This window comes from Phyllobates terribilis, unplaced genomic scaffold (assembly GCF_046119375.1).
Source record: "Phyllobates terribilis strain yellow unplaced genomic scaffold, ASM4611937v1 Scaffold_235__1_contigs__length_3068650, whole genome shotgun sequence".
In the NCBI taxonomy this organism is placed as follows: domain Eukaryota; kingdom Metazoa; phylum Chordata; class Amphibia; order Anura; family Dendrobatidae; genus Phyllobates; species Phyllobates terribilis.
This window is the reverse complement of record NW_027362995.1, coordinates 582,173-609,404: the sequence shown is the minus strand read 5'-3', so window position 1 is coordinate 609,404 and position 27,232 is coordinate 582,173. Positions and strand designations below refer to the sequence as shown.

The following is a 27,232-nucleotide window of genomic DNA, read 5'->3' as shown; positions in this document are numbered from 1 at the left end:
TACACACGCGGCTCCGCTCCGTACACCTCGTACACACGCGGCTCCGCTCCGTACACCTCGTACACTCGCGGCTCCGCTCCGTACACATCGTACACTCGCGGCTCCGCTCCGTACACCTCGTACAATCGCGGCTCCGCTCCGTACACCTCGTACACACGCGGCTCCGCTTCGTATCCCTCGTACACACGCGGCTCCGCTCCGTACACCTCGTACACACGCGGCTCCGCTCCGTACACCTCGTACACACGCGGCTCCGCTCCGTACACCTCGTACACACGCGGCTCTGCTCCGTACACCTCGTACACACGCGGCTCCGCTCCGTACACCTCGTACACACGCGGCTCCGCTCCGTACACCTCGTACACACGCGGCTCTGCTCCGTACGACTCGTACACGCACGGCTCTGCTCCGTACACCTCGTACACACACGGCTCTGCTCCGTACACCTCGTACACACACGGCTCTGCTCCGTACACCTCGTACACACACGGCTCTGCTCCGTACACCTCGTACACACACGGCTCCGCTCCGTACACCTCGTACACACACGGCTCCGCTCCGTACACCTCGTACACACGCGGCTCTGCTCCGTACACCTCGTACACACACGGCTCTGCTCCGTACACCTCGTACACACGGCTCCGCTCCGTACACCTCGTACACGCGCGGCTCCGCTCCGTACACCTCGTACACACGGCTCCGCTCCGTACACCTCGTACACACGCGGCTCTGCTCCGTACACCTCGTACACACACGGCTCCGCTCCGTACACCTCGTACACACGCGGCTCCGCTCCCTACACCTCGTACACACGCGGCTCCGCTCCGTACACCTCGTACACACGGCTCTGCTACATCCACACTGTAAACCCCTCCTGACCCCACACATAAACTTCAGCTCATCCAGCACCATGACAACCAGCACAGCAGAGTCCTGCATCCACTGAGGCCCCTGATCATGTGACCCCTGACTCCTCCCCTCCTGTGACCTCATCACAGGTCCTGTGCGCACAGAACAGCCATGACTGTGGGGACCCCCAACCAAACCCAGATGCTCAGCCCCCCTACCGCCACCCCTTCTTTAACAATACAATAATGTAACTCTTACAACTGGATGGGTGAGGATCGGTCACAGCTTTATTAACTCTTTAACTCATTCCATTAGGAAGGCATTTTATTTCCAAAAATAATTCCGCTTGTTGCAGCATGCCCTGTGTCTCCACACCGGCAAATTGGCCAACAAGAGTAACTTTCCAACATGTCCTTTCTATTTCCAGGCCGCTGTGACTTTAAAAAATTCTATGATTCTCCTTCTTACAGTCTTCATATCAGGGAGGGTGGTTGGGACGTTCCACTCTGGGACCAGCGAAGAAAGGAAGTAACGTGGGATGTCCCGGTGTTTATGTATCCATGGGACGGCTTGTAGCGTCCCCTTTCGCTTCATTGGATCCTTCCAGGGGCTTCAGGATCACTGGTCAGTAAGGGGCAGCGAAGGGGGATCACCAATCACCACGGCCCGGATATTGGCCACCACAGTCAGTGACTCCTTCCTTATTTAGTATGGAGTCTACCAGACTGTGGGGACCCCCAACCAAACCCAGATCCTCAGCTCCCCTACTGCCACCCCTTCCTTAACACTACAATAATGTAACTCTTACAACTGGATGGGTGAGGATCGGTCTCAGATTTATTAACTCTTTAACTCATTCCATTAGAAAGGCATTTTATTTCCAAAAATAATTCAGCTTGTTGCAGCATGCCCTGGGTCTCCACACCGGCAAGTTGGCCAACAAGAATAACTTTCCAACATGTCCTTTCTATTTCCAGGCCACGGAGGATCCTGCATACTCGTAGGCAGGACTCCGACCCCCACCCATCATCATCATTAACGCTTGTTCCACTCCGTCCTGGAGTCCTGACAGGAATATGTCCAGTCCAATATCCGTTAAATGAACACCATCGGGCCGTATGAGGCCTGTTTTATCTCCTTCCAGCTCTCGTGTCGTATCACTACACCACTTCTTTCCTTTACAAATTTTGCCATCCGAATATTTCTTAGCCTCCTTGTCCGTTCGATGGCTGTGATGTCTCTCGCACCTCTCCATACAGCTCTCGGCACAATCTCTGACCATACTATAGTTAGTTTACTAAAAAATGCTCTGAAGCGCTCAGTGTCTAGCTTCATTATTGCCATTAGTTCTGCACTTTTGTAATGACCGAGGTCGTTTCCCCCGGCGTGTATAACTAAGATGACCGGACCTGATGCTTCTCTGCCTATGTCGATTACCTCCATTAGTACATGTGGTCATCGCAGGCCTCTAATACCTCTCCAGTTGAAATATGTGTTATGAAACCCTATATTCCTCCCGCCTGGGCGGACTTTCGCCCTTTTTTCTGCCCAATATATATACGAGTGGCCTATCACTCACACTGTTGGCTTAGCGTCACCTGTAAAAGAAACAAACCACGTTAGGATAACAAGTCCGGTCTTATGTATCTTGCAAAACACGCGGATCGCCATCTTCCTATTCTCTGAACTTCCGTCTCTGACAGTCCTGCTTTAGCTGCTTCCGTGGCTGCGCCTATGCGGAATGAGTGTGTCCCGTAATCTTTGGGGTGGTTCCCTGCTGATGTTAGGCATTTATTAAATATAGCTTGGAACTGGTATCTTGATAATGGAGTTCCGTCAATGTGTGATAGGAAGAAATTACTTTGTGGCCTGATGGCTGTATATGTTTTTACTATTGTTACCGGACACAGTATACTGTTAGTGGGTTGTAAAAGCACCCAAGTGCCCCTGCCCGCTAGGTCCGTTTTGGATTTGCGTATGCGTATTGCATTATTGGCTATGACTACGTCCTGGTGTAATAAGCCTCCACTGGTGGTGATTTTGGATCGGGGGACTAATTTGCTTATGCGTAGCGCCCCGAAGAAGGCGATCGCAAATGCAGTAGACACTAGTGTTGCTTCAAATTGTGAGTGGCGTGTTACTGGTGTTAGGGATATGATTTCTGACAGCAGTTTTATTAACACGGGACGTCTGCACTCCTGACTTGGCTGACCTCTTTTCCACCCTTTTAAGGCTTGCCTGATGATGAATCTTTTTGTCACATCTTCCCAATTCAGTAATTGAAAGTGAAATGCCACTCCAGTTAGCCACCGCTGTGCTGACGCCCCTGATATGCCCCTCATCATTAGTTGGTGGAGAAATTCTATGGTTACATCTAGTCTGGCTTGTTCACATATGTCAACCCGTCTGCCTGCTACTAATCGTGTCCACTCTCCCCATGCCTTACCGTATGCTTTCCACGTTGACGGGGCGACTGATGCTCTGATTAATGGCATCAGCTGTTCGCCACTATATCCCATAGGGAGGGTGGGCAACTGGTGCCCGACGGGTGGGCGTTGGGGAGGAGCTCTCTGAAAACCTGCCAATTGAATTGTGATAAAGCGTTAGCAGCAGCAGCATTAGACTCTTCAATATTGTAGCTCGCGCGAACCCATATATTGTGTTTTAGGCACAGGAATGCTAGCCGGCGCAGTAGGCCTAGCACTGGGAGAGACGATGATGCCATCTTATTAATGCAGTGCGCTAGGCTGGTGTTATTTGTTATGAAGCGTATATTTTTGTTAGCTAGGAACGTGCCCCATATTTCTATTGTTACCAATATTGGAAAGAGTTCCAGGAGTGTCTGGTTTTTTGTTAATCCTTGTTCAGACCAATATGGAGGCCATAAGCCTGTGCACCACTGGTTATCTAGTATCGCTGCATATCCGCCCGCTTCTGCCGCCCCGGTGAATAATCTTAGTTCAGTGTTGGACTGTTCTGCTGACATAAATAACGTATGACCGTTGAATGATTGTAAGAAGTTTTTCCACACCTCTAAGTCCGCTCGAAGCTGCCTGGTGATTCTGATTCTATGACTCGGTTTTAATGAACCTTTTGTTGCAAGGGATAAACGACGAGAAAAAACCCTTCCGACTGGCATCACCCGGCTGGCAAACACGAGGAGACCTAGTAATACTTGCATCTGCTGTAGAGTTACTTTCCGTACCGCGCAAAATCCCTCGATCTGGTGTAATGTTTTTTGTATTTTTTCCGTTGGGAGGCGGAACAACCCTGCTGTGGTGTCGATTTTGATGCCTAAAAACGATAGCTTTGTTGTGGGGCCTATGGTTTGTGTAGGGCATAATGGGACTCCGAACAGTTGAGCGATATTTGTGAATTCGTTAAGTAATGATTGCCATTGATTTGAGTCTTTTGGTCCGACGAATAGGAAGTCATCTAGGTAATGTGTGACAGACCTATTGCCGGTTTCATACCTCAACACCCATTCTAGGAAGGAACTGAATAGTTCAAAGTAATAACAAGAAATTGAACAACCCATTGGGAGGCAAGTGTCGTAGAAGTATTCATTGTTCACTTGGCATCCCAACAGGTGGTAGCAATCTGGGTGCACCGGTAGTAGGCGAAAAGCGGATTCTATGTCGGATTTAGCGAGGAGCGCTCCGGGCCTAGCATCGCGTACTAACATTACTGCTCTGTCGAACGACGCGTAGGTGACCGAGGCATCTTCTGACGTAATACTGTCATTTACAGACTCTCCTTTTGGGTAAGATAAATGATGGATAAGCCGGAATGAACCTGGCTCTTTTTTTGGTATTATTCCTAGAGGGGAAACTCTTAGGTTACTGAATGGTGGTGTTGGGAAAGGGCCCGCCACTCTGCCTAGAGCTACTTCTTTTTGTATTTTTTGTCTAAGTATTTCAGGGTGTTCTTTTGCAGATTTAAGGTTATTTGCAAAGGTGGGCGATTTATTAAGTTTGAAAGGGATGAAAAAACCATATGTGAAACCAAAACGTAACTGCCCCGCTGTGTCTTTCTTAGGATATTGGTCTAGCCAGGGGCCCATCGCGTTTACGCTCACCGGGGTCCTTGGCTTGTGACTGTGGGAGTTTAATTGATAATTTGCTTGCGGGACGAGAACATCTCGCTGCAGGGTGGGCTCCTCCGCAGGCTGAACATTCATGTTTATATCTGCATAAGGTGTAGAAACGACAGTGTCCCTCATTGAACTGCCAGCAGGCCCCTGGTCTACGTACGACCACTGAATTTTGGCCTGCTGTTGCCGGTTGTCCAGTAGCCGTTGTTGTAAAGGGATGTTGTTTCTGTGACAGCATTAATCGCAACCATACGTCTGTAGCTTTTACCCCCCAGCCTAGCTGTGGTTGCAGAGCCAACCGCCTCCAGAACTCCTCATCGTAGCGCCACCATGCTGAACCGCCGTGTGCTTTGTACGAGTTATACACCGTATCCTGGTATATGAATAGTTCCGAGCAGCGCTCCGGATGCTTTTGGCCCATGATGCAACCCAGCACAGAAAACGCCTGTAACCAGTTGCTCATTGTCTTTGCGACCTTTTGTCTGTTTCTGTCGAATGGTCGGTCGGCTACCCTTCTCTCTTTGTCTATAGTATGTTGGTCAGTGGTTAATAGTGACCAAATGTCGATGTAGTCATTATTCCATATTTTCATTCTGGTTTCCTCGTCTATGTGTGAGCCTAATGGGCTAATTCCGCAAAAGAATGCGTCCTTGTGTACACTGGCTAATGGTGGAGTTGTTTTAGTAGAATTATGTATTACACCTGGTGGCGCGGATAGTTTTTAGACTATGGCCTTAAGGGCCGTTATTAAGTTGTTGTTAATATTTCCCATTTCAGTTATACTTATATTGCACTCACCCATTTCTGCGGCTGGAGGAGGGACTCCGATGTTTGGAGGGACTTCGACACCAGTCTCGCTCGGGGTGAGCTGCGTGCCTCTGCTTGTAGACCTACGTGAAATCGCTTCATCGTGCAGGCTGTAAGCTCTGGAGGGTGCCCTTGAATCATCTCTGCCCCCCGAAGGACGGGATCGGTGCAAGCAGCTGTGGTTTGACGTTGCGCCCGACATCTCTGATGCGGAGGATGGTGAGCGCCACCTTGAGGACCGCGAACTGTTACCCCTCCTGTGGGATGCCGATCTCCGCTTTGCTTGCGACGACCTCTTCCTTTGCCGGTGACTTGTGTGCTGTGATGTAGATCTGTCGAGGAGGAACTACAGCGAGTTCGCCTGCAGCGAGTACACCTGGAGTCTCTGTGTCCCTGACGGTGTATGTGGGGTTCTGCGCAGTATACATGTGTCCCACCGGGATGTGGCGGTGCTATTTGTGTCCAGCTAGAGGGTGATGCTATATCGGTGTCAGGCGCGTACGTCGCTGCGCTATCAAAGGGGTATATGGTATTGATCATTTGACTGGGCGCTGGATGGGCTGCGGTGATTACAGGGGCAGCCATGTCCCCTGGATGTGTAGGGTCATGTGTGCTGTTTTGGGAACTTTTTCTTTTATTTTTAATAGGGGTTTTTCTGCGGGGAGGGGGTGTTTGTGGGGTTGGCAGAGCACAGCTCCCGCCAGAGGATTCCTGTCCGAAGCTGTGCTCCGCCACAGCCCCTGCTGTGTGTTGAGGGGGAGGTGATGGATAAATGTATGGCCCGCAACTTCTTTTCTGTGGCAGCGGGGTGCTGTGCCTAAAGCGCTCTGGAGGGCGGGAGTGCCTGCTGGACCTCCGCTCTCCAGGGTGCCCTTCGGCAGGATGCGGGATGGGAGTTTTTAGGGGTTTGGGCTTTGATATGCTCGGTGCTGTCTTCAGCACCGGCGGCAGCCAGGAGACCTGAATCCCCGCTGTGCCCGCTGCCGACACAGAAGACACCCCACAATCGTAGACTAGTGCAGCGGAGCCCCGTGCCAGCTGTGAGTGCGGCGCAGGATCCACCGCTGCACCAGCCACCGCTTCCTGTTCCGTCGCGCGGCATTCTGGACTGGGGGGCGTGACCTGCGCTTCCTGTACATTAGCTCCTCCTCCCCCAGCATGCCTCTGCGGCCTAGTCGCGTGGCTCGCCCGCCTCCCTGCTCCGGCGCGCGACCGCCGAGAGGAAACCCCCCCCCCCCCCAACCCTACGCCGGCGCGAACACACCGCCTCGCTCCGGACCCCCGCTCCCCCGCCCCGGCAAGAGCACGAAGAGGTTCCGCAGCCGATCTCCGTCCAACGCCGGGGGGCGCCTGCCAAACCGCCCCACATGCTCGCTCTGCCGCGACGTCGTGCGAGACAGGGGGTGAGCCACGATGAGTGGCCTGCAGCTGTGCGTCTGCGGCGGCCGGGCGAGAATGGAGGACAGGACCAGACAGCGGCAGAACTGCAGCCCCTCGTCCCAGAGGATCCGGATGCAGCACGCTGAGTGGTGAGTGAGTGGGCCCAAGGGGTGAGGGGATTGGGGGATGTGATGTACCCTTAAGGGGTTGAGGGCCAGGGGAAGGGTTATCCGGGGAATTAGAGCTGGGGCCAGGGGGATGAGCGCTGAGCCCCAAGATGAGGGCCTGTAACCAGCGCTCGCCCCCCTGTGCAAACCCAGCCTTTAGGGCCTCAGTAATCTGACCTGATCCTGAATTCTCCATGACGTTCCAGTCTGGGACCAACAAAGAAAGGAAGTAACGTGGGATGTCCCGGTGTTTATGTATCCATGGGACGGCTTGTAGCGTCCCCTTTCGCTTCATTGGATCCTTCCGGGGGCTTCAGGATCACTGGTCAGTAAGGGGCAGCGAAGGGGGGTCACCAATTGCCACGGCCCGGGGAGGGGCCACCACAGTCAGTGACTCCTTCCTTATTTAGTATGGAGTCTACCATTACACACAAACGAGTGGTAAAGAAATCAGTGAGACACCTGTGGGATAAGAATGTAAGAACGTCCATTACACCCTCAGATGACTTCCCTCGTGGGTACAGTGTCCGAAATGGGGTCACTTTAGGGGGTTGTATGTTCTTCACACCTCGTGGGCTTTGCTTTTGGCCGCTCCGTACACACCTGGCTCTGCTACACGCCGCTCATCTCCCGGCTGCATCGCCGCTGAGCTCCGTCCCGCAGATGAGCCGCTAACGGCCGCCATCTTTTTTCAGAAATCCCGCAGCGCTGATTGGCCACTGCCGGACCAATGAGCGACGCGAGATTTCCTGGACAGACAGACAGACACACAGACAGACAGACAGACGGGATAAGACAATTATATATATAGATAAGGTTTTTGTTCTGTTTCCTGTAATAGATACATACGACCCAACTATGGAGACAGGAAGGGAGGAAACGTATTGTTCTCATAGTACAGGACCCCTTTACTGGCCCCACAGTGTAATGCCCCCATTATGCCCCTTATGCAGGATGTATGATGCCCCCGCACAGTGTAATGCCCCTTATGCAGGATGTATGATGCCCCCGCACAGTGTAATGCCCAAATTATGCCCCTTATGCAGTATGTATGATGCCCCCACAGTGTAATGCCCCCATTATGCCCCTTATGCAGGATGTATGATGCCCCCACACAGTGTAATGCCCCCATTATGCCCCTTATACAGTATGTATGATGCCTCCACACAGTGTAATGCCCCCATTATGCCCCTTATGCAGGATGTATGATGCCCCCACACAGTGTAATGCCCCCATTATGCCCCTTATGCAGGATGTATGATGCCCCCACACAGTGTAATGCCCCCATTATGCACCTTATGCAGGATGTATGATGCCCCCATTATTCCCCTTATGCAGGATGTATGATGCCCCCCACACAGTTTAATGTTCCGGGACATACTAAAAAGAATGAAGATCAGGAATAAATAAAAAGAATGAACACAAAAACTTACAGGTCCAAACATATGGAGAGATATTATGGATTTCTTGTGTATCTTGCACATGGGATGAACATGAAATATATCAAGATTACAAGGGAATGAACACATTCCATATAAACAGGTGTATATTATATTCCTTCACTACCACCATCCCCCCACACACAGTATAATGTTCCCTCAGTACCCCCTGAGGTCCTGCAGTTGGAATAATCCCTCTGGAGTTGGTTTTCCCTTTGCCTGCTCCCCTACATGTAGACCCTCGAGCATGTATACATACATGTAGGGGAGCAGGCCTTACTAGATATCGAGGCTTTGTACAGTAATATACTGCATGAGGATGGTATCAGAGGAGTAAGTTGTTTCTTGAAATCGAGATCAATAGAGTGTAGCAGACATAATGACTTCATAGAGGATCTTCTAAAATTCACTCTTACAACATATTTCTTTTTGACAGGAAGTACTTCCACCAGCTCAGGGGTACTGCGATGGGGAGCTCCTGTGCCCCCTCGTATGTTAACCTATTCCTGGGCTCATAGGAAACCACAATATTCAGGGATGATCATAATTGGTGGCATCCATATATTGGGGTATGGTGTAGATATATTGACAACATTTTTATCATCTGGTCAGAGACGAGTGAACAATTTCTTGAATTTGTCAGAGAACTCAATATCCATAGAGTGGCCCTTAGATTTATATCAGAGTTTAATTATTACCAGTTGCCTTTCCTGGATGTACCAATCAAGAAAGTACGGGATGGGACCCTAGGGACACTCATCTACCATTAACCTATGAGCATTAATAAACTATTAAATTACTAAAAAAAAAACAAGCAATATCCAAGGGCTAATTTTTACAGTTGAGTAGAAACTGCTCTAATGTCACAGATATTAATATACAGGCAATAGACATGAACACCAGATTCAAGGAAAAAGGTACCCACAGTATATTTTGGATTCCACACGATTGTTTGCAGAAAAACAGGAGGGACAGACACTCCTCCATACCTAACCAAGAGAGCAAGAAAAATATGGGATAACACAAGTAATAGAAACTTGTCACAATCAGAGTGACCTTACCTTTAACCCCTTAAGCCCCGAGGGTGGTTTGCACGTTAATGACCAGGCCAATTTTTACAATTCTGACCACTGTCACTTTATGAGGTAATTACTCTGGAACGCTTTAACGGATCCCCCTGATTCTGAGATTGTTTTTTCGTGACATATTGTACTTCATGATTGTGGTAAAATTTCTTCGATATCACTTGCGTTTATTTGTGAAAAAAATGGAAATTTGGCGAAAATTTTGAAAATTTTGCAATTTTCAAAATTTGAATTTTTAAGCCCTGAAATCAGAGCGATATGTCACACAAAAGAGTTAATAAATAACATTTCCCACATGTGTACTTTACATCAGCACAATTTTGGAACCAAAATTTTTTTTTGTTAGGGAGCTATAAGGGTTAAAAGTTGACCAGCGATTTCTCATTTTTCCAACAAAATTTACAAAACCATTTTTTTAGGGACCACATCACATTTGAAGTCACTTTGAGAGGTCTTTATGACAGAAAATACCCAAAAGTGACACCATTCTAAAAACTGCACTCCTCAAGGTGCTCAAAACCACATTCAAGAACTTTATTAACCCTTCAGGTGCTTCACAGGAATTTTTTGAATGTGGAAGAAAAAAATGAACATTTAACTTTTTTCACAAAAATGTTACTTTAGACCCAATTTTTTTTATTTTCACAGGGGTAACAAGAAAAAATGGACCCCAAAATTTGTTGTGCAATTTCCCCTGGGCACGCAGATACCCAATATTTGGGGAAAAAACACTGTTTGGGCGCACGGCAGGGCTCGGAAGGGAAGGAGCGCCATTTGACTTTTTGATTGTAAAATTTGCTTGAATAATTAGCGGACGCCATGTTGTGTTTGAAGAGCCCATGTGTGCCCAAACTTTGGAGCTCCCCCACAAGTGACCCCATTTTGGAAACTAGACTCCCCAAGGCACCTTTCTAGATGCATAGTGAGCACTTGGAACCCCCAGGTGCTTCACAAATTGATTCGTAAAAATGAAAAAGTGAAAAAAAAAACACTTTTTAATTTTTATGAATCAATTTGTGAAGCACCTGGGGTTCCAAGTGCTCACTATGAATCTAGATAGGTGCCTTGGGGGGTCTAGTTTCCAAAATGGGGTCACTTGTGGGGGAGCTCCAATGTTTGGGCACACAGGGACTCTCCAAATGCAACATGATATCCGCTAACAAATTGAATGGAAAATCGGCTCAAATTGTTAGCGGACACCACGTTGCGTTTGGAGAGCCCCTCTGTGCCCAAACTTTGGAGCTCCCCCACAAGTGACCCCATTTTGGAAACTAGACCCCCCAAGGCACCTTTCTAGATGCATAGTGAGCACTTGGAACCCCCAGGTGCTTCACAAATTGATTCGTAAAAATGAAAAAGTGAAAAAAAAAACACTTTTTCATTTTTATGAATCAATTTGTGAAGCACCTGGGGTTCCAAGTGCTCACTATGAATCTAGATAGGTGCCTTGGGGGGTCTAGTTTCCAAAATGGGGTCACTTGTGGGGGAGCTCCAAAGTTTGGGCACACAGGGGCTCGCCAAACGCAACATGGTGTCCGCTAACAATTTGAGCCGACAATTTGTTAGCGGATATCATGTTGCATTTGGAGAGTCCCTGTGTGCCCAAACATTGGAGCTCCCCCACAAGTGACCCCATTTTGGAAACTAGACCCCCCAAGGCACCTATCTAGATTCATAGTGAGCACTTGGAACCCCAGGTGCTTCACAAATTGATTCATAAAAATGAAAAAGTGTTTTTTTTTTCACTTTTTCATTTTTACGAATCAATTTGTGAAGCACCTGGGGGTTCCAAGTGCTCACTATGCATCTAGATAGGTGCCTTGGGGGGTCTAGTTTCCAAAATGGGGTCACTTGTGGGGGAGCTCCAATGTTTGGGCACACAGGGGCTCTCCAAACGCAACATGGCATCCGCTAACAATTTGAGCCGATTTTCCATTCAATTTGTTAGCGGACACCATGTCGCGTTTGGAGAGCCCATGATGTGCCTAAACAGTGGAGCTCCCCCACAAGTGTCCCCATTTTGGAAACTATACCCCTCAAGGATTTTATTAAGGTGTATAGTGAACATTTTAAACCCAGAGGTACGGCACAGAATTTATTTACATTAGGTCATCATATTGAATAAGTTGTCATTATTCTTGAGCGCAAGTGCTCGCTACTTGAGTTTGCATCGGGTACTCAGGTATGCACCATGTACAGCGTGTGCTCGAGTGACATGCTCGAGTCCCTGCTCCGCATGTTTCACGGTTATTAGATACCCAAAAAAAAACATGCGGGGATCGCTCGTGCATGGCAGGCAATCCCCGTAAAGTTTTTTGGCCGCGAAGCATATGGGGCAGAGACTCGAGCATGTCACTCAAATACCCACGATACTCAATGCATACCAGAGCACCCGATGCAAACTCAAGTAGCGAGCACTTGCTCTCAACACTAGTCGCCATATCGTCATCTTTTTTTCTTACTTTTGAAAAAAATCCAAACCCCAGCCCTAACCCTAGCACAACCCTAACCATAGCGCAACCCTAGCCCTAGCACAACCCTAGCCCCAGCACAACCCTAGCCCCAAACCCAGCCCTAGCCCAATCCTAACCCAAGAGTTTATTTTTGGCGCTGTTCCTTCTGCGGTATAAGTGATTAGACGACTTTATTCTTCGGGTCGGTGTGATTACAGCAATGCCAGAATCATATGGGGTTTTTATGACTGACAGCTGTCACACACTAAAAGACACATTTTTTGTAAAATCTAGTTTTTGCATCGCCATATTTTGAGAGCTATAATTTTTCCAGATTTTGGCAGACAGTCATGTGACGGCTCGTTTTTCGCGGGATGATTTGACGTTGTTATTGGTACCATTTTCAGGCACGTGACATTTTTTGATCGCTTTCTATTCCGATTTTTGGGAGGCAGAATAAACAAAAACCAACAATTCAGGAATTGTTTTTTTTTTTTTTTTATTCTGTTCCGCGTGTGGTAAAATTGATAAGGCAGCTTTATTCTTCGGGTCAGTACGTTTACAGCGTTACCACATTTGTATCATTTTTCTATGTTTTGGCGCTTATACACAATAAAAGCTATTTTATAGAAAAAAATATTTTTTAGCATCGCTTTATTCTGAGAGCTATAACTTTTTTATTTTTCGGCTGATGGAGCTGTATGGTGGCTTGTTTTTTGCCGGACGAGATGACGTTTTCAGCGGTACCATTTTTATTTATATGCGTCTTTTTGATCGCATGTTATTCCACTTTTTGTTTGGCGGTATGGTGATAAAGCATTGTTTTTTGCTTCGTTTTTTTTTTTTTTTTTTACCGTGTTCACTGAAGGGGTTAACTAGTGGGACAGTTTTATAGGTCAGGTTGTTCCAGACGCGGCGATACCAAATATGTGTACTTTTATTGTTTTGTTTTGTTTTTTTTTATAATAATATTTATTGATGGGTACATTATAATTATATTTTTATTTTTGGTGGATTATTTATTTTTTATTTTTTTTATATTTTTGCAAATGTTTTTTTTTTTTTTTTTTCCACTTTCACACAGTTTATACACTTTATTACTTTGTCCCACTCTGGGACTTTCACTTTTTTTTTCTGATCGCCTGCATGGCATAGGGACAGAGCACCATCCCTATGCCATGTAGGCTGTCAGCGGTGCACAATGTGAAGATTGCTTGGAGATGCACTGCGCATGTCCAAGCAATCTTCCTGCTCTCTGGTGACCCGGATGTTGTCATGACAACATCGGGTCGTCATGGCAACACCCGGGAAGCCTTTGCAGACTGCGCTGGAAGCCGGAAGAGGAGGTGAGTATCGCCGATCACCTCCCCTTGCCCCCGCAATGCCGCGATCGATTTCGATCGCAGCATAGCGGGGGTTAATGTGCTGGGAGCGGTGCAGGACCGCTCCCTGCACATTGTCACAGCTGACACCCGGCGGCGATCGCGCCCGCACAGCCTGTGTGCGCGCGCGATCGCCATGACGTACTAATACGGGTCTGGCTCTTAAGTCCCAGGGCACAGACGCGTATTAGTACGTCAGATGTTGTTAAGGGGTTAATATCCTCGGAAAACACTAGTATGTACTTGTGGTCGACCCGGACCTGAGGGTGCTGTGGGATCTACTCCCACAATAACTTTCATAAAGGGTTGGTCAATTAGGGACCGTTTAGTGCATAGTTTCTATAAAAACCTGCACCCAAGTGGTCTTGGCTAGATAGAAGAATCTGTGGTTTCTTTAGTTGTGGAGAAAGTTGTACATGTAATTGGATGAGACCATATAAATCTTTCTCAAGTTCATCTACAGGTGAAGCCTTTTTCCAGAGGGATTATTCCAACTGTAAAACCTCAGGACTTGTATATGTGGCCACATGCAACTGCCCCCTAGATTATGTATGCACGACCAAGAGGATTGTGGGGGGGCATTTGGGCAAAATACGTCATGGCCGGGACACCTCATTAGTGAGACACATGAACAGTGCACATTGAGGTGAAACTGGAGACATCTCCTCTTATATCATTGAGGTGGTTAAACCCAATGTGAGAGGTGGTGATCTCAATAGATGTATCCTTAAAATGGAAAGTGAATGGATTTCCAGACTGGATTCACAAGCTCCAAAGGAACTCAATGAGCAAATTTCCTATGCCTGTTTTGTGTGAATACAGCCCCATTCTGGATTACATTTTTGGATTTTATACTCTAACCATTGCTGCTCAGTTCCCTGTGAATGAGGTTCACATATTGTTTTACTTCATCAAGAGATCTGAGCTTCTATATCAGAATTATTTCTTATTTCTTATCAGTTATATCCCACTTATACTGTTTAGTAACTAACAAGTGTGGTGTTCCTTATGTATCTCTAATTATGCAATAGTGGTCAAATTTGACCATTTAGGAATATACTGGGCGCCATCATCCCCTATTTTTTGTAGTGATAAAGTAGATCTACATGCCTATTGCATGATGGGAGGATGTGCAATAGTTGTTTTTAGTCTCCCATGACGCTGATCTCAGAGAGAGGATTTTTCATTTGATGGAATGCAATCCAATACCATATGCGCTCCGGCATGGAACGCAGACATCTGGGCATGCGCATTCGTGACAATGATCCTAGATGCGCTCCAGTGTGGAATGATAACTACGGGCATGCGCAGTCACAGGTACAAGTGAAGCGGCGGCAATCAGTTTTTTATTATTATTATTATTATTATTATTACTTTATATAGTGCCATTGATTCCATGTTTATCTAGCGTTTCAGTGTAAAATACGTCACTTCCGAACATGCACACTAGGGAATGGACATTATTGGACTTCTAGCTCATGAGAAGTAGCGTAGGTGCAGTACATTATTGTAGACAGATCCCGGTTCTTCTGCAACAACTCTCGACACTGCTGTTTCTGGGCCTTCGGTTGCGTTTCCGCTATTGCGACTCCTCCAACGTCACCTTCTGGCTTGCCCAGCAAGCATGGAGCTTCCACAGCCTCTCTGTCTTGCCACGGCTTGATGAGGTTGACGCGATATATCTGGTACGGCTTACGTCGTCCCTGTTGATGATCCTTGTAGTTCACTTCACCCACTTTTTCCACCACCTCATACGGCCCTTGCCAGTTGGCCAAGAACTTACTTTCCACCGTAGGAATTAGCACGAGCACTCGGTCTCCCGGATTGAATTGGATCACTCTGGCTGACCGGTTGTAGACTCTAGCATGAGCTTCTTGTGCCTGGAGGAGATGTTCTTTCATAATGGGCATCACCTTCGCAATCCTTTCCTGCATCAGAGCGACGTGCGCGATGACGCTCCTGTGGGGCGAGACCTCCGCTTCCTAGGTTTCCTTTGCAACATCCAGGAGACCCAGCGGATGTCAGCCATACAGGAGTTCGAATGGCGATAACCCTGTAGAGACCTGTGGAACCCCTCGGATGGAGAACAAGAGATACGGTAGGAGACAATCCCAGTCTCTGCGGCCCTTTCTATGGCATTCCTCAGCATACTCTTCAAAGTCTTGTTAAACCTTTCGACAAGGCACGTGGAGGCCACACACAATACTGAGCCTCATTTTGACTTGTTTTAAGGACATTACATCAAAGTTGGATCAGCCTGTAGTGTGTTTTTCCACTTTAATTTTGGGGGTGAGTCCAAATCCAGGCCTCCATTGGTTAATAAATTTGATTTCATTGATGATTTTTGTGTGATTTTGTTGTCAGCACATTCAACTTTGTACAGAACAAAGTATTCAATGAGAATATTTCATTCATTCAGATCTAGGATGTGTTATTTGAGTGTTCCGTTTATTTTTTTGAGCAGTGTATATTGATGTTGCCCACGAGCAGATTCAATCAGGGGACCAACCAATTTCCATAAAAATTCTCTTGAATGCTCTACAATAATGGGCAAAGGCACAAGGGGACTTTGAAAGTGAGAGGTGGGGGCGGTTAACTGGCGTGTAGGGCAAGACTTGCAATACTTACATCCCGGCCAATAGAACCTCTGCACAATCTGTTCCTGTGTTTTTTCCACTCCCAGATATCCCCCCCAAGACATGTCAATGGGCCATGTCCAACACCTTCTGTCTATAGGGGCCCGGCACTATTAACTGCTCCACTCGCTCCTCCCTCACTTTCTTGACCCGGTACAACGACTCCCCACTCATCATAAAATGGGGAAACCTTGTGTCAGCCCCCGGCTCCTGTGTAACCCCATTTATAGCAGTGACATTATTAAAGGCTTCCTTCAGAGTTAGGTCCCTGTGTTGGGCAAGCCCAAAATTCTCGCTGGTCACCCCTAACTCCGGAATGGCAGACCCGGGGGGCACTACCTCCTTATCCCCAACAAGGACACAAAAGAGAAACCTGTCTGACTCTGGGTGTGGTGATACCTCCTCAGGGTTAACTGGTTTCTTATCTGAGCCAGCAAACCCGGAACTCTTCCCCCACACATCCCAAAACAAACAAGTCCCAGCCTATAGTAATAGGGTGCAACAAGTCCTGAATGACGCTGACCTCGTGGGACTCAGTACCGTGAGCCATTTCAATGTCTACTCTGGCCATGGGCTAGTCCTTAGCATTACCATGAATGCACCGAATGCCAACTTTTTTTCCCCGGGATCGTTTGAAGAGGAAGGGTGGCCATCATAAGGGTCACCAGACTCCCGGATTCTAGCAGTGCCGTTACCTCCTGTCTGTTCACCTTCACAGAACATGTTTGTGGCCCCTCGCTGGGTTGACATTTCACACTGCAGGTCGGATAAGCTTAATATGAACAATGGCGTCATATGCTGCAGTCCATCGGCTCAGCGGAGAATGGGCGGCTATATGGCCTGGGCCGTGGCACCTCCAGTAAACAACATCACCTGTAGGGACCTTAGGCACCACCTCCCCCGCCCCTTTGGACCTTGGATGGCTCACCCCCTTTTGAGTCTCCGCCCCCTGTTGGGAACCCCAGTATGGAGTGGGCTGCCTTCCCAAGGAACCTTCAACCCCCTGGTATCTCTTGACCAGTCCAACCAGGTCATCCGCATTCCAGGGATCACCCTGGGCAACCCAAGCCTGTATGGGCCTTGGCAGGGAGTGCACAAACCGGTCCATCACCACCCGCTCTACCATCTGCGCGGGTGTAGGGGAATCCGGTACCAGCAACTTCTGGACCAGGTGCAACAGGTCAAACATTTGGAAGCGAGGTGGTTTGTCCCGGTGATTACCCCAGTGGTGAACCCACTGCGCCCTGATAGTCATTGTCACCCCCAAGTGGGCGAGAATCTCAGTGTTTAACTTGCCATACCCTTTGGCGTCCTGCAAAGCTAAATCATAGTACACCTTCTGGGGCTCTCCCGTCAAGTATGGCGCCAATACCTCAGCCCACTGCTCTGGCGCAAGTTTCTCCCTCTCAGCGACCCTTTCAAACACCGTTAGCAAGGCCTGAACGTCATCCACCAAGGTCATTTTCTGCAATGCCCGTTGTGACATGCAGAAGTAGTGCTGTTGCAGAGTGTGACATGCAGAAGTAGTGCTGTTGCTTTAAAAGCATTCAGCAACTATTAGCAGTAACACAAGCACATGAGACAGGAAGTGTTGTGCTCCAGAAGCATCCAGCAACTAGAGGGGTTAACACAGTCACAGGAGTACAGTGTCCATTTTAGGACATGATCAGATATCAAAATCAAACATCATAATGATGTCAGTTTGATGCTAAATACCCTGTCTGACAAGTGTTCCTGAAAAGTGATTTTGATAAGTGACTTTTACAACTGTAGTAATAATAATAATAATAAAAAAAAAAAGTCACTGTTCGCTGTTGGGACTTGAACCTAAAATTCTGTATCAAGACTCCAGTGCACTAACCACTGAGCTATTAACTCAGTTGAAGAAACCTAGGAGTTCCATCTGGTTATATGCTTTTCAGTGCAAATCTGATTGAAACTCATTGGAACTTATGCACAGACTGCAAGCAAGACAAATTCAAATGATGTTTGATTTTGATGTGTGAGTCTGATGTGTGACTTTTTTCAAACACCAGAATCAGAATCACAATGACTTTTAGTCACCCTGAGTATTTTCATGGTTGATCTCATAAGACAAGAAAAGCTGCCAGTTACTATCACTTGCCTGGATAGCTCAATGGTAAGGCATCAGCCTCTGAAACTAAAGTGTCATAGTTCAAATCCCAATAGAAATATTATTATTTTTTTTTAACTATCCCTGTTTAGTACACAAACTACAGGGGTGTTTTACTTTTAATATCTGACATTTTGATTGTCATCCTGACGTGTTAAGAGTTTCAGACACGCTGTGTATTTGCATGGTAAATTACATAGCCAAAGTAAATTGGGAGGTACTAATTTACTACATATCTATTTCCAAGTGACTGTTCATTTGCATAATTTCTTAAAGGGGTCTAATGATAACATTTCTTTATTGTCAATTTTTCTTTCCATCCACACAAGAACTGGCTGCAAACTCCCAATTTACTTTTGCTATGTAATTATTATAATTATATATCACTACCTAAATAATCAAATAATGAACCTACAGTTTAATGGTAAGGCATCTGTGTCACATAGTTTTGGTTTGAAAGGATAATAGTAATAATAATTAATAATAAAAAGTTCTGTGTCCCTACAGGTTTTTCTTGGCTTATGAGATTATCCATGATAATGCTTAGTAATTGTGATTCTTATTCTGATGTGTGAGAAAAGTCAGGTATCAAAGCCAAGCATCAGTGAAGTTTGTGTGCTAGCCAACATCGTTTAAAAAACAAAAGCTTATTTTTTCTGCACCAGGGATTTAAACTCAGAACTAGTGATGGGCGAGCACTAAAATGCTCAGGTGCTCGATGCTCGGGTTGAGCATATTGGAATACTCGGGTGCTCGACCCGAGCAGCGAGCCCAATGTAAGTCTATGGGAAACTCGAGCATTTTTCAGGCGGCTCCCCATGGCGGTCTGTTTTTGATCAAAAATAGCATGAAAGCTATCCCACCATGGCAAGGTGAACCCATTCGGGATAGCCCTACTCTGTATAATATTAAATACCTTACCATGTGTCAAAGCCTCAAACTTCTGTGTGTGAATCAAACATGAGATCTAATGTGATAGAAGATTACTGTCCAGGGAAGACGGGAAACATTCATATAGACGGCCGGTGGAGATGTAGTCAGTGAAGCACTCTGGCTAAATATGTTTCTAGAGCCGTAGTAGAAGATGAAGATGTCGTCCTCATGAAGTAGTTATTTCTCATGTTACGTGTAATGAATATCTCCTGCAGTATTGCTAATGCCGATTCCAGTGTCGGTAAATGAGACGAGAATTAGCTTTATGGAAGATGAGTCTATGAGAAACGTATTCAGCTGCCGACTCCAAGGAAGAAACTGCTTGTTGTCTGTGGCCTAAAATATATAGGTTTTATTACTAGATGTAAAAAAGAAAACGAAATACTGTAAAATAATAAATCTCCTCATATGTTTCCATTTATTATCTCCAGTAATTGTATTCTTACACAGGATTTTTATGATGTTACATCAGCTCATCTTCTTCTCATTCAGGTCCCTACAATATCAGATCCTCTCAGTGAAGATCTATTAAAGAGGATTTTCCTGATTTTACCCATCAAAAATGGATATGGACAGAGACAAGATGGCGGAGAGGATATTACACCTCACCCTAGAGATCCTCTTCCGGCTTACTGGAGAGGTGAGAGATTCTGATGACGTCACATTACATCATTCTTATCTATGGGAATAACAGATGGACAGAACTGGAGAGATGAGGACTCTGGAAATGTCTGTAGTGAGATTTATTAATGTGTCTCTCCATAACCAGGATTACACAGTAGTGAAGAAAACCTCTAGTGAGCGCTGTCAGGACCCTGTGTCTGAGGGATGGGGAAGACCCCTGAGCCCAAGCACTGGGCCTCCACCTCACCCCCTGATACATGAGGACATTAATGACCAGAAGATCCTAGAACTCACCTACAAGATGATTGCGCTGCTAACTGGAGAGGTGACACTGCTGGGAATACTGGGAAATTATACAGTAACACAATGAAAGGATCGGGGGGATGACTGTATCATTGTATGTGTCAGGTTCCTATAAGATATCAGGATGTCACTGTCTATTTCTCCATGGAGGAGTGGGAGTATTTAGAAGGACACAAAGATCTGTACAAGGACGTCATGATGGAGGTTCCCCAGCCCCTCACATCACCAGGTAATAGGACAGGACTAAATACACACGGCCTATAATTATCTGTATGTAAAGAATGAATTCAGTCCCTGTATGTGTTTCCTCCAGATCTATCCAGTAAGAGGACAACACCAGACAGATGTCCCTGTCCTCTTCTTCCACAGGACTGTAAACAAGAAGATCCCAATATTCCTCAGGATCATCCGGTAGATGGAGAGAAGGTGTCATGAGATCTCCCCTATGATGTGTAGATGGCTGTGAAGGTCTTGTGTTCAGTCTTGTTTTATCCACCAGTATTATGTGTTTTCTATTTGTGTAATGAGAACGGTGGAGATGGCAGGATTAAAGCTGATCATAGATGGGACTTCTCCATCTGTCTGTGACTTTTACAATATTTGTTTCAGGGTGAAGATCTGACCCATATTAATACTATAGAGACATATGTGAGGGGTGATGAATGGTGTAAAGAGGAGATTCCTACATATGACTACCCAGGTGAGTAGTAACCACTAAATGCACAGAAGTCACAGATTCTTCTCAGTCACCGGCTGTGGCTGCTTTATCAGTGGTGGAGTCCGGCCGTATCACAATCGTGTGATCACCATTTTGCCTCTAGACCACAACATTCTCTTCCACCCAAAACTGTTCAAATGATTTGGGCCTTGAAACCCTTTTCCATAGAACTTACAACCTGGAGGATCCACCTACTCCGTGTGATTAGGAGACGTTACCTGCCCAGATCTGTAAACCACAAAGCCAGAAAATCACTTGAAGAAAAATATTATGATGGGACTGTAAGAGAAAGTGGAGTGTAATGATGCTGTTGGCTTCCTAGATCCCTGATATATTATTGGATGAATCTACCTTCTCTCCCTTCTATGCTGCTGAATGTCCTCATATGGTCCCTACAAGGCCAGGTCCAGTCTTTCTGGCCAAACTTCACTTTTATGATCAACAACATTAAATGTGCAGTGAGGGCCAAGTGTGAATTTCTGTACAATAACAACAGAGTTTCCCTTTATCCTGACTTTTGAATTTCTTTTAAAACCGACTAACTTCAAACAGGATTGTGATAAACTAAACAACAAAAAAAATTACACCTGTGTCATGATATATCTCTAAGCTAAATTTAAGACGTCTCATCTCTGCACTATTATAACAAGTTCTCTTTGAACGTCTAATATTTCTTCTTGAAACTCATCTGACAGAAAATATTGTCCCTTACGATAGTTTAGATTGCCAAGAGCCCCCGAGCCCCATACTCTAATTACCCCAGAGAGGTTTCACCACTAGTTACTCACTACTTACTGATGGAGACTGTTGAGTTTGATCATTTCAGTAGATGTGTTATTGTTACTCACAGTTTTGACTACAGTAGTTAGTGCCCAAAATACTCTGATTTAACCCCTTCCTGCAGACAGTTTTGTGTTCCTATCAGGGCCCATTTTTCAAATCTGAAGTGTGTGACTTTATATGGTGATAACTTTGGAATACTTCACAAAGGATAATAGGAAACAAATGGATCTTACAAATAATATTCCAACTTCTCTTGAATCTGACAATACCCTATATACAGCTGTACACTACTGTCTGGGCACATGGCAGGTTAAGGGAAGGAGCGCCATTTAGCTATTTGAATGCAGATCTTGCTGGGATAGTGTGCAGACACAATGTATTGGGGGCACTGTTCGTTGTCACCTGGCAGCTCAAAAGATGGCCACCACAAACAGGCTTAGCGCTATCTACTCCATTATCCAGATCCCAGGGTTTGCCTTTAACCCCTCTACATGGATCTGGACTTAGACAGAGACCCCTAGGCTTGGGCCACCGTGTTACCTAATGTTCTGTGGTGTGAGATGCCAAGAAGAATAGTCAGATAGCCGGGTCAGAACATGGAGGTCAGAGAAAATACAAAATCACACAAAAGTAGTCAGTAAACGGGCCGAGGTCACAACAGGAAACAAATACACAACCCGGGAGCTGAGCACAGAGGACTGAACCAGAGGAGAACAAGGCTGTATCTGGCAGCTTCCGGCAATATGCTTCCAGCTTTAGTAGGATGCGGTGCTTTCGAGTTGCCTGAAGCATACTGCCAGACTGGATGGTACTACTGGTCCTAGCAACCCTGGACAGAGCCTGCGCCGCCCAGAGCTTCTAATTCTGATGTATCCTCCATCACCAGCGCCTGCAGGATGAATAAGGCGGCTCCTGGTGAGAGAAGCAGACGTCGCAGGAGCAGATCCCAGAGGAGATGGGACCCACCATTTGTAGAAGCCCTAATGTGACCAAATTGCCGAAAACCAGAGCAGTAGAAATCCCCATAAAGTGACTCCATTTTGGAAATTATAACCCTCAGTGATATAATCTATAGGAGTAGTGACTATTTTGACTCCACAGGCACTTTCCAGAAATTAGCACGCAGTGGATGTTGGAGAGTGAAAATTACAAATATATAGTTTCATTACCCAACACTTAGTGACCAGATTGTGCTCCAGGAGACACACACCATCAATTAAGTGGGTTCTTCTCACTATAGTAATGTTAAATACATGGATGCTAAATGTGTTTTGGGTGCACTGCAAGGCTCAGAAGTGAGGGGGAGATCTGACTTTGGGGGAGCGGATATTGCTGGATTGGTTTATGGAAGCCATGTTGCTTTTCAAAAGCCTTTGAGCCACTAATAATGTGGAAACCTCTGGTTTTCCATTGACAGGTGATGGACCTGAGTGGGGACTTGTTTTTTGTGAGATTAGTAGAAGTTTTTATTGATATTATTTTTGCCTACATAACATTGTTTGGTGGCTTTTTATTCCATATTTGGGAGGCAGAATTAACAAACAGTTGAACACTACGATCCACTGGTTCATCCTATGAGGTTTTCTATTACACTGTGAACTGTTATTGTCTTGGTGAATAATGACGGCTAACATAGGGCAAAATTAAAAAAAATCACAGAAAAAGATACAGCCTTACTAACACCAAATCATATAACAAATGCTACAGGATGCCGAAGACCCCCATGATAAAGGTGGGGGCAGCGCAGGTGCAAAATACTGATGAAGCTACCACTCACAAACCTACCAATTCATGGAGAGGGTGGTTGCCTAGTATTAAAGATGCACACAGATGAAGCTTGCATAGGACGCCAGTCACACAGGTAGGTGTGATGCAGTGTCTGGCTTAGGATAGTGATGATGCCCATACTATTAGATCAGGGGGGCTGTCCAGCACTATATAAGTGCACCCCACATGGACAGACACCCCAGTACACCCAACAAACACTAAATTGCTAGTGCATTTGTTATCTGATTGGTGTTGGTAAGGTTGATTTTTCTGCGATGTTTTCTTGGTAGATAATGATACTTTTACATAAAGTGCATTTTTGAAGAGCGTTGAAGTAGAAATATTCATCAATATAAATTTTAAGGATATGTTATTCATAAATAATGATTGGTTTTATTCTTGCCAGATGACTGTACCAGGAGATCAGAGGGACAGCTGAAATCAAGTTTTATCAGACATAAGATAACTCACACAGGGGAGAAGCCTTTTTCCTGTTCAGAATGTGGGAAATGTTTTAGCCGGAAATCAGGTTTGGTTATACACCAGAGAAGTCACACAGGGGAGAAGCCTTTTTCCTGTTCAGAATGTGGAAAATGTTATGCTGATAAATCAACTCTTAACAAGCATCAGAGAACTCATACAAGGGAAAAGCCTTTTTCATGTTTAGAATGTGGGAAATGTTTTCGCCATAAATCAGCTTTGGTTAGTCACCAGAGAACTCATACAAGGGAAAAGCCTTTTTCATGTTTAGAATGTGGGAAATGTTTTAGCCGGAAATCAGATTTGGTTAAACACCAGTGAACCCACACAGGGGAGAAGCCTTTTTCTTGTTCAGAATGTGGAAAATGTTTTAGCCAGAAATATGCTTTGGTTAATCACCAGAGAACTCACACAGGGGAGAAGACTTTTTATTGTTCAGAATGTGTAAAATGTTTTAGCCAGAAGTCAGTTTTGGTTAGTCACCAGAGAACTCACACAGGGGAGAAGCCTTTTTCTTGTTCAGCATGTGAGAAATGTTTTGCTGATAAATCATATCTTAACAAGCATCAGAGAACTCATACAAGGGAGAAGCCTTTTTATGTTCAGAATGTGGAAAATGTTTTGTGAATAAATCATCACTTCTTAGTCACCAAAGTACAGACACATGAGAGAAGACATTTTTATGTTCTTAATGTGGGAAATGGTTTCCTTGGAAATCAACTTTTTTTAAACTTCAGAGAAGTCACACAGGGGAGAGGCGTTTTTCATTCTAATCTAAAATTGTATCTTTTTAAAGGGGTTTTCCACTACTAGGACGACTCCTTCTCATTCCTCATGTTTGGCCATGTTAAAATAAAAAACAATGATACGCACCTCCCATTCTGGCACCGTTCCATTGGTGTCACTTGTGTTTCCAGTGCTCACATAAGGTTCTTACATCACACAATCCTGCTTCCAATCAACGCCACCTTTGGATGTATTGAACATCAACAGGAAGGACATGGCATGGACATAGCACCGAGAGAAGGCACACAATGAAAACACTCTCTTCAGACCGTGTTCCTGGGGGAATTATAAGCAATTTACAGCCTCAAACATGACGTCTGATATAGGAAAGAAAGAAGAGATCAGAGGTTAATCTGAGGTCCTCCACCTCTGTCAGCATGTCTGGTATGCAGTTTATTATGGAAGGTCTTATGTTCCTGCTCCAGAGCTATTACTGCCTCAGCTCAGCAAGAAGCAGTCTTAACCCTCATGATGCCAGACAGCTCCATAAATCTCCCTGTACTCTCACCGAAACCCACATACTGAGCAGTGCTTGCTTCACAGGGACATTTACCCCCCAGCCACAGGGAATTCTGATATGGAGAACAACATAACTTATTTGTATATCAGATTGCATCTATCCCTACTAAACAATAGATGCAGCAATATATACAAAGGCTGGAGACCACATACAAAACTGAAATACGTCCCCTCACTTCTAGCCTGTCACAGGTTACTGACAAGGTACAGAGATTAGAGGCTGATGTCCTACAAGACGTGGACCATCAAAATGCTCATAAATAAACAGTCTGTTTAATTTGGTTGATGGCCATGAAAATCACAATAATATCTGGATAAGGGGTATACCTGAAAGCATCAATGCACAAGTGATTATGCCAACACTATTGACATTAATCAATAATATCCTTGGTGATCCTATTGATAAGGAGCTGGAGACCGACAGGGCGCACCATACATTAGGCAATTATGGTTCAGATCCTGAGCATCCAAAGGACATTATCTGTCACATACATTTTTTTCAATGTAAGAGGCCGTAGTGAGGAAAGCAGCGGAGTTGGGTCCTGGTGATTTTCAATGGAAAACGTATACAATCGATCATAGATCTATCCTGAATGACACTTGCTAAAAGAAGGGTATTGAAACCACTATTTGATGCCATCCGGGAAAATGGCCGGATGTACCCCTGTGGTACCTTTCCAGCTGCAGGTCCAAAAAAAATGGAACATTGTATACTTTGAAAGATTAAAGTGACGAGACCTTTCTGTGATGTCCTGGACATTCCCAGAATCCATATATCTGACTGGCCATCTGCTCCACCATTGCCACAGAGCGTTCCAGCACGTCACAGAAGGTGTTCAATGGATCAGGAACTTTATGGTGATGCACCCAGACGAGAAAGGAACCTGCCAATCATATGAGCTCCTGAAATGAATGTTGTCTTCCCTGATGAGAGACAGTTTGCCGATGCTTACTTATTTCTTTAAGCATATAAGATATATGTAAATAGAGCATTAGGTGCCACTCTTCCTCTATACATAATGTCTCCTTTCATATCTTAGAACGGCATTTAAGTTGACTTCACATTATATTACTGTAATATCAGGCTGTATTACTTTACTCGCTATGTATTCCATGGTTTCCACTAATAGGAAGCCTAGGACTGAAGGTTTGACTTACGCCTGTAAAGACAACCCCCAGTTAGGGACTTGCATTGGGATCTGCTTGTTTCGCAATTTCCTACTGTTTCGATATATTCATAATCTATACTTCTTAGACACTGAGAGGTAGACGTTACTATCTACCGTCTATACTTCCTCTTTTAATCTTTCTCTCCTCCCCTCCCCCCTTTTTTTCATATACAGTTATATGAAAAAGTTTGGGCACCCCTTTTAATCTTAAGCTTAATGTTTTATAAAAATTGGTGTTTTTTGCAACAGCTATTTCAGTTTGATATATGTAATAACTGTTGGACACAGTAATGTTTCTGCCTTGAAATGAGGTTTATTGTACTAACAGAAAATGTGCAATCTGCATTCAAACAAAATTTGACAGGTGCATAAGTATGGGCACCTCACCTGAAAAGTGACATTAATATTTAGTAGATCCTCCTTTTTCAAAAATAACAGCCTCTAGTCGCTTCCTGTAGCTTTTAATGATTTCCTGGATCCTGGATGTAGGTATTTTTGACCATTCCTCTTTACAAAACAATTCCAGTTCAGTTAAGTTTGATGGTCACCGAGCATGGACAGCCCTCTTCAACTGATCCCACAAATGTTCGATGATATTCAGGTCTGGGGACTGGGATGGCCATTCCAGAACATTGTAATTGTTCCTCTGCATGAATGCCTGAGTAGATTTGGAGCGGTGTTTTGGATCATTGTCTTGCTGAAAGATCCATCCCCTGTGTAACTTC

General features: G+C 45.5%; 2 protein-coding genes across 3 annotated transcripts in view; both read left to right on the top strand.

Annotated features, from left to right (window-relative positions):
• LOC141215253 (gastrula zinc finger protein XlCGF66.1-like) overlaps nucleotides 1-26,751 on the top strand; it is a 196,878-nt gene extending 170,127 nt beyond the window's left edge. The window contains exons 6-7 of one of the 2 annotated variants that reach the window (XM_073665576.1): nucleotides 20,895-20,985; nucleotides 23,960-26,751. In XM_073665576.1, the coding sequence (XP_073521677.1) occupies nucleotides 20,895-20,985; nucleotides 23,960-24,354 (486 nt within the window). In that variant the 3' untranslated portion in view covers nucleotides 24,355-26,751. The remainder of the gene's footprint in view (nucleotides 1-20,894; nucleotides 20,986-23,959) is intronic. The other variant, XM_073665575.1, reaches the window with a different exon arrangement.
• On the top strand, nucleotides 985-20,733 carry LOC141215267 (gastrula zinc finger protein XlCGF66.1-like). The gene is made up of 5 exons (XM_073665590.1): nucleotides 985-1,117; nucleotides 19,851-19,998; nucleotides 20,128-20,307; nucleotides 20,391-20,514; nucleotides 20,599-20,733. The coding sequence occupies exons 2-5, from the start codon at nucleotides 19,921-19,923 to the stop codon at nucleotides 20,718-20,720; spliced, it is 504 nt and encodes a 167-aa protein (XP_073521691.1). The 5' UTR covers nucleotides 985-1,117; nucleotides 19,851-19,920; the 3' UTR covers nucleotides 20,721-20,733.
• Nucleotides 26,752-27,232: the final 481 nt, after the last annotated feature.

What these genes read in the sequence shown, in the direction of transcription:
- LOC141215267 (XM_073665590.1), top strand. Translation starts at nt 19,921, where the DNA reads ATGGATATGGACAGAGACAAGATGGCGGAGAGGATATTACACCTCACC. An exon ending in TCTTCCGGCTTACTGGAGAG is followed by an intron (nt 19,999 to 20,127) that starts GTGAGAGATTCT and finishes CTCCATAACCAG; the next exon opens with GATTACACAGTAGTGAAGAA. An exon ending in CCAGCCCCTCACATCACCAG is followed by an intron (nt 20,515 to 20,598) that starts GTAATAGGACAG and finishes TGTTTCCTCCAG; the next exon opens with ATCTATCCAGTAAGAGGACA.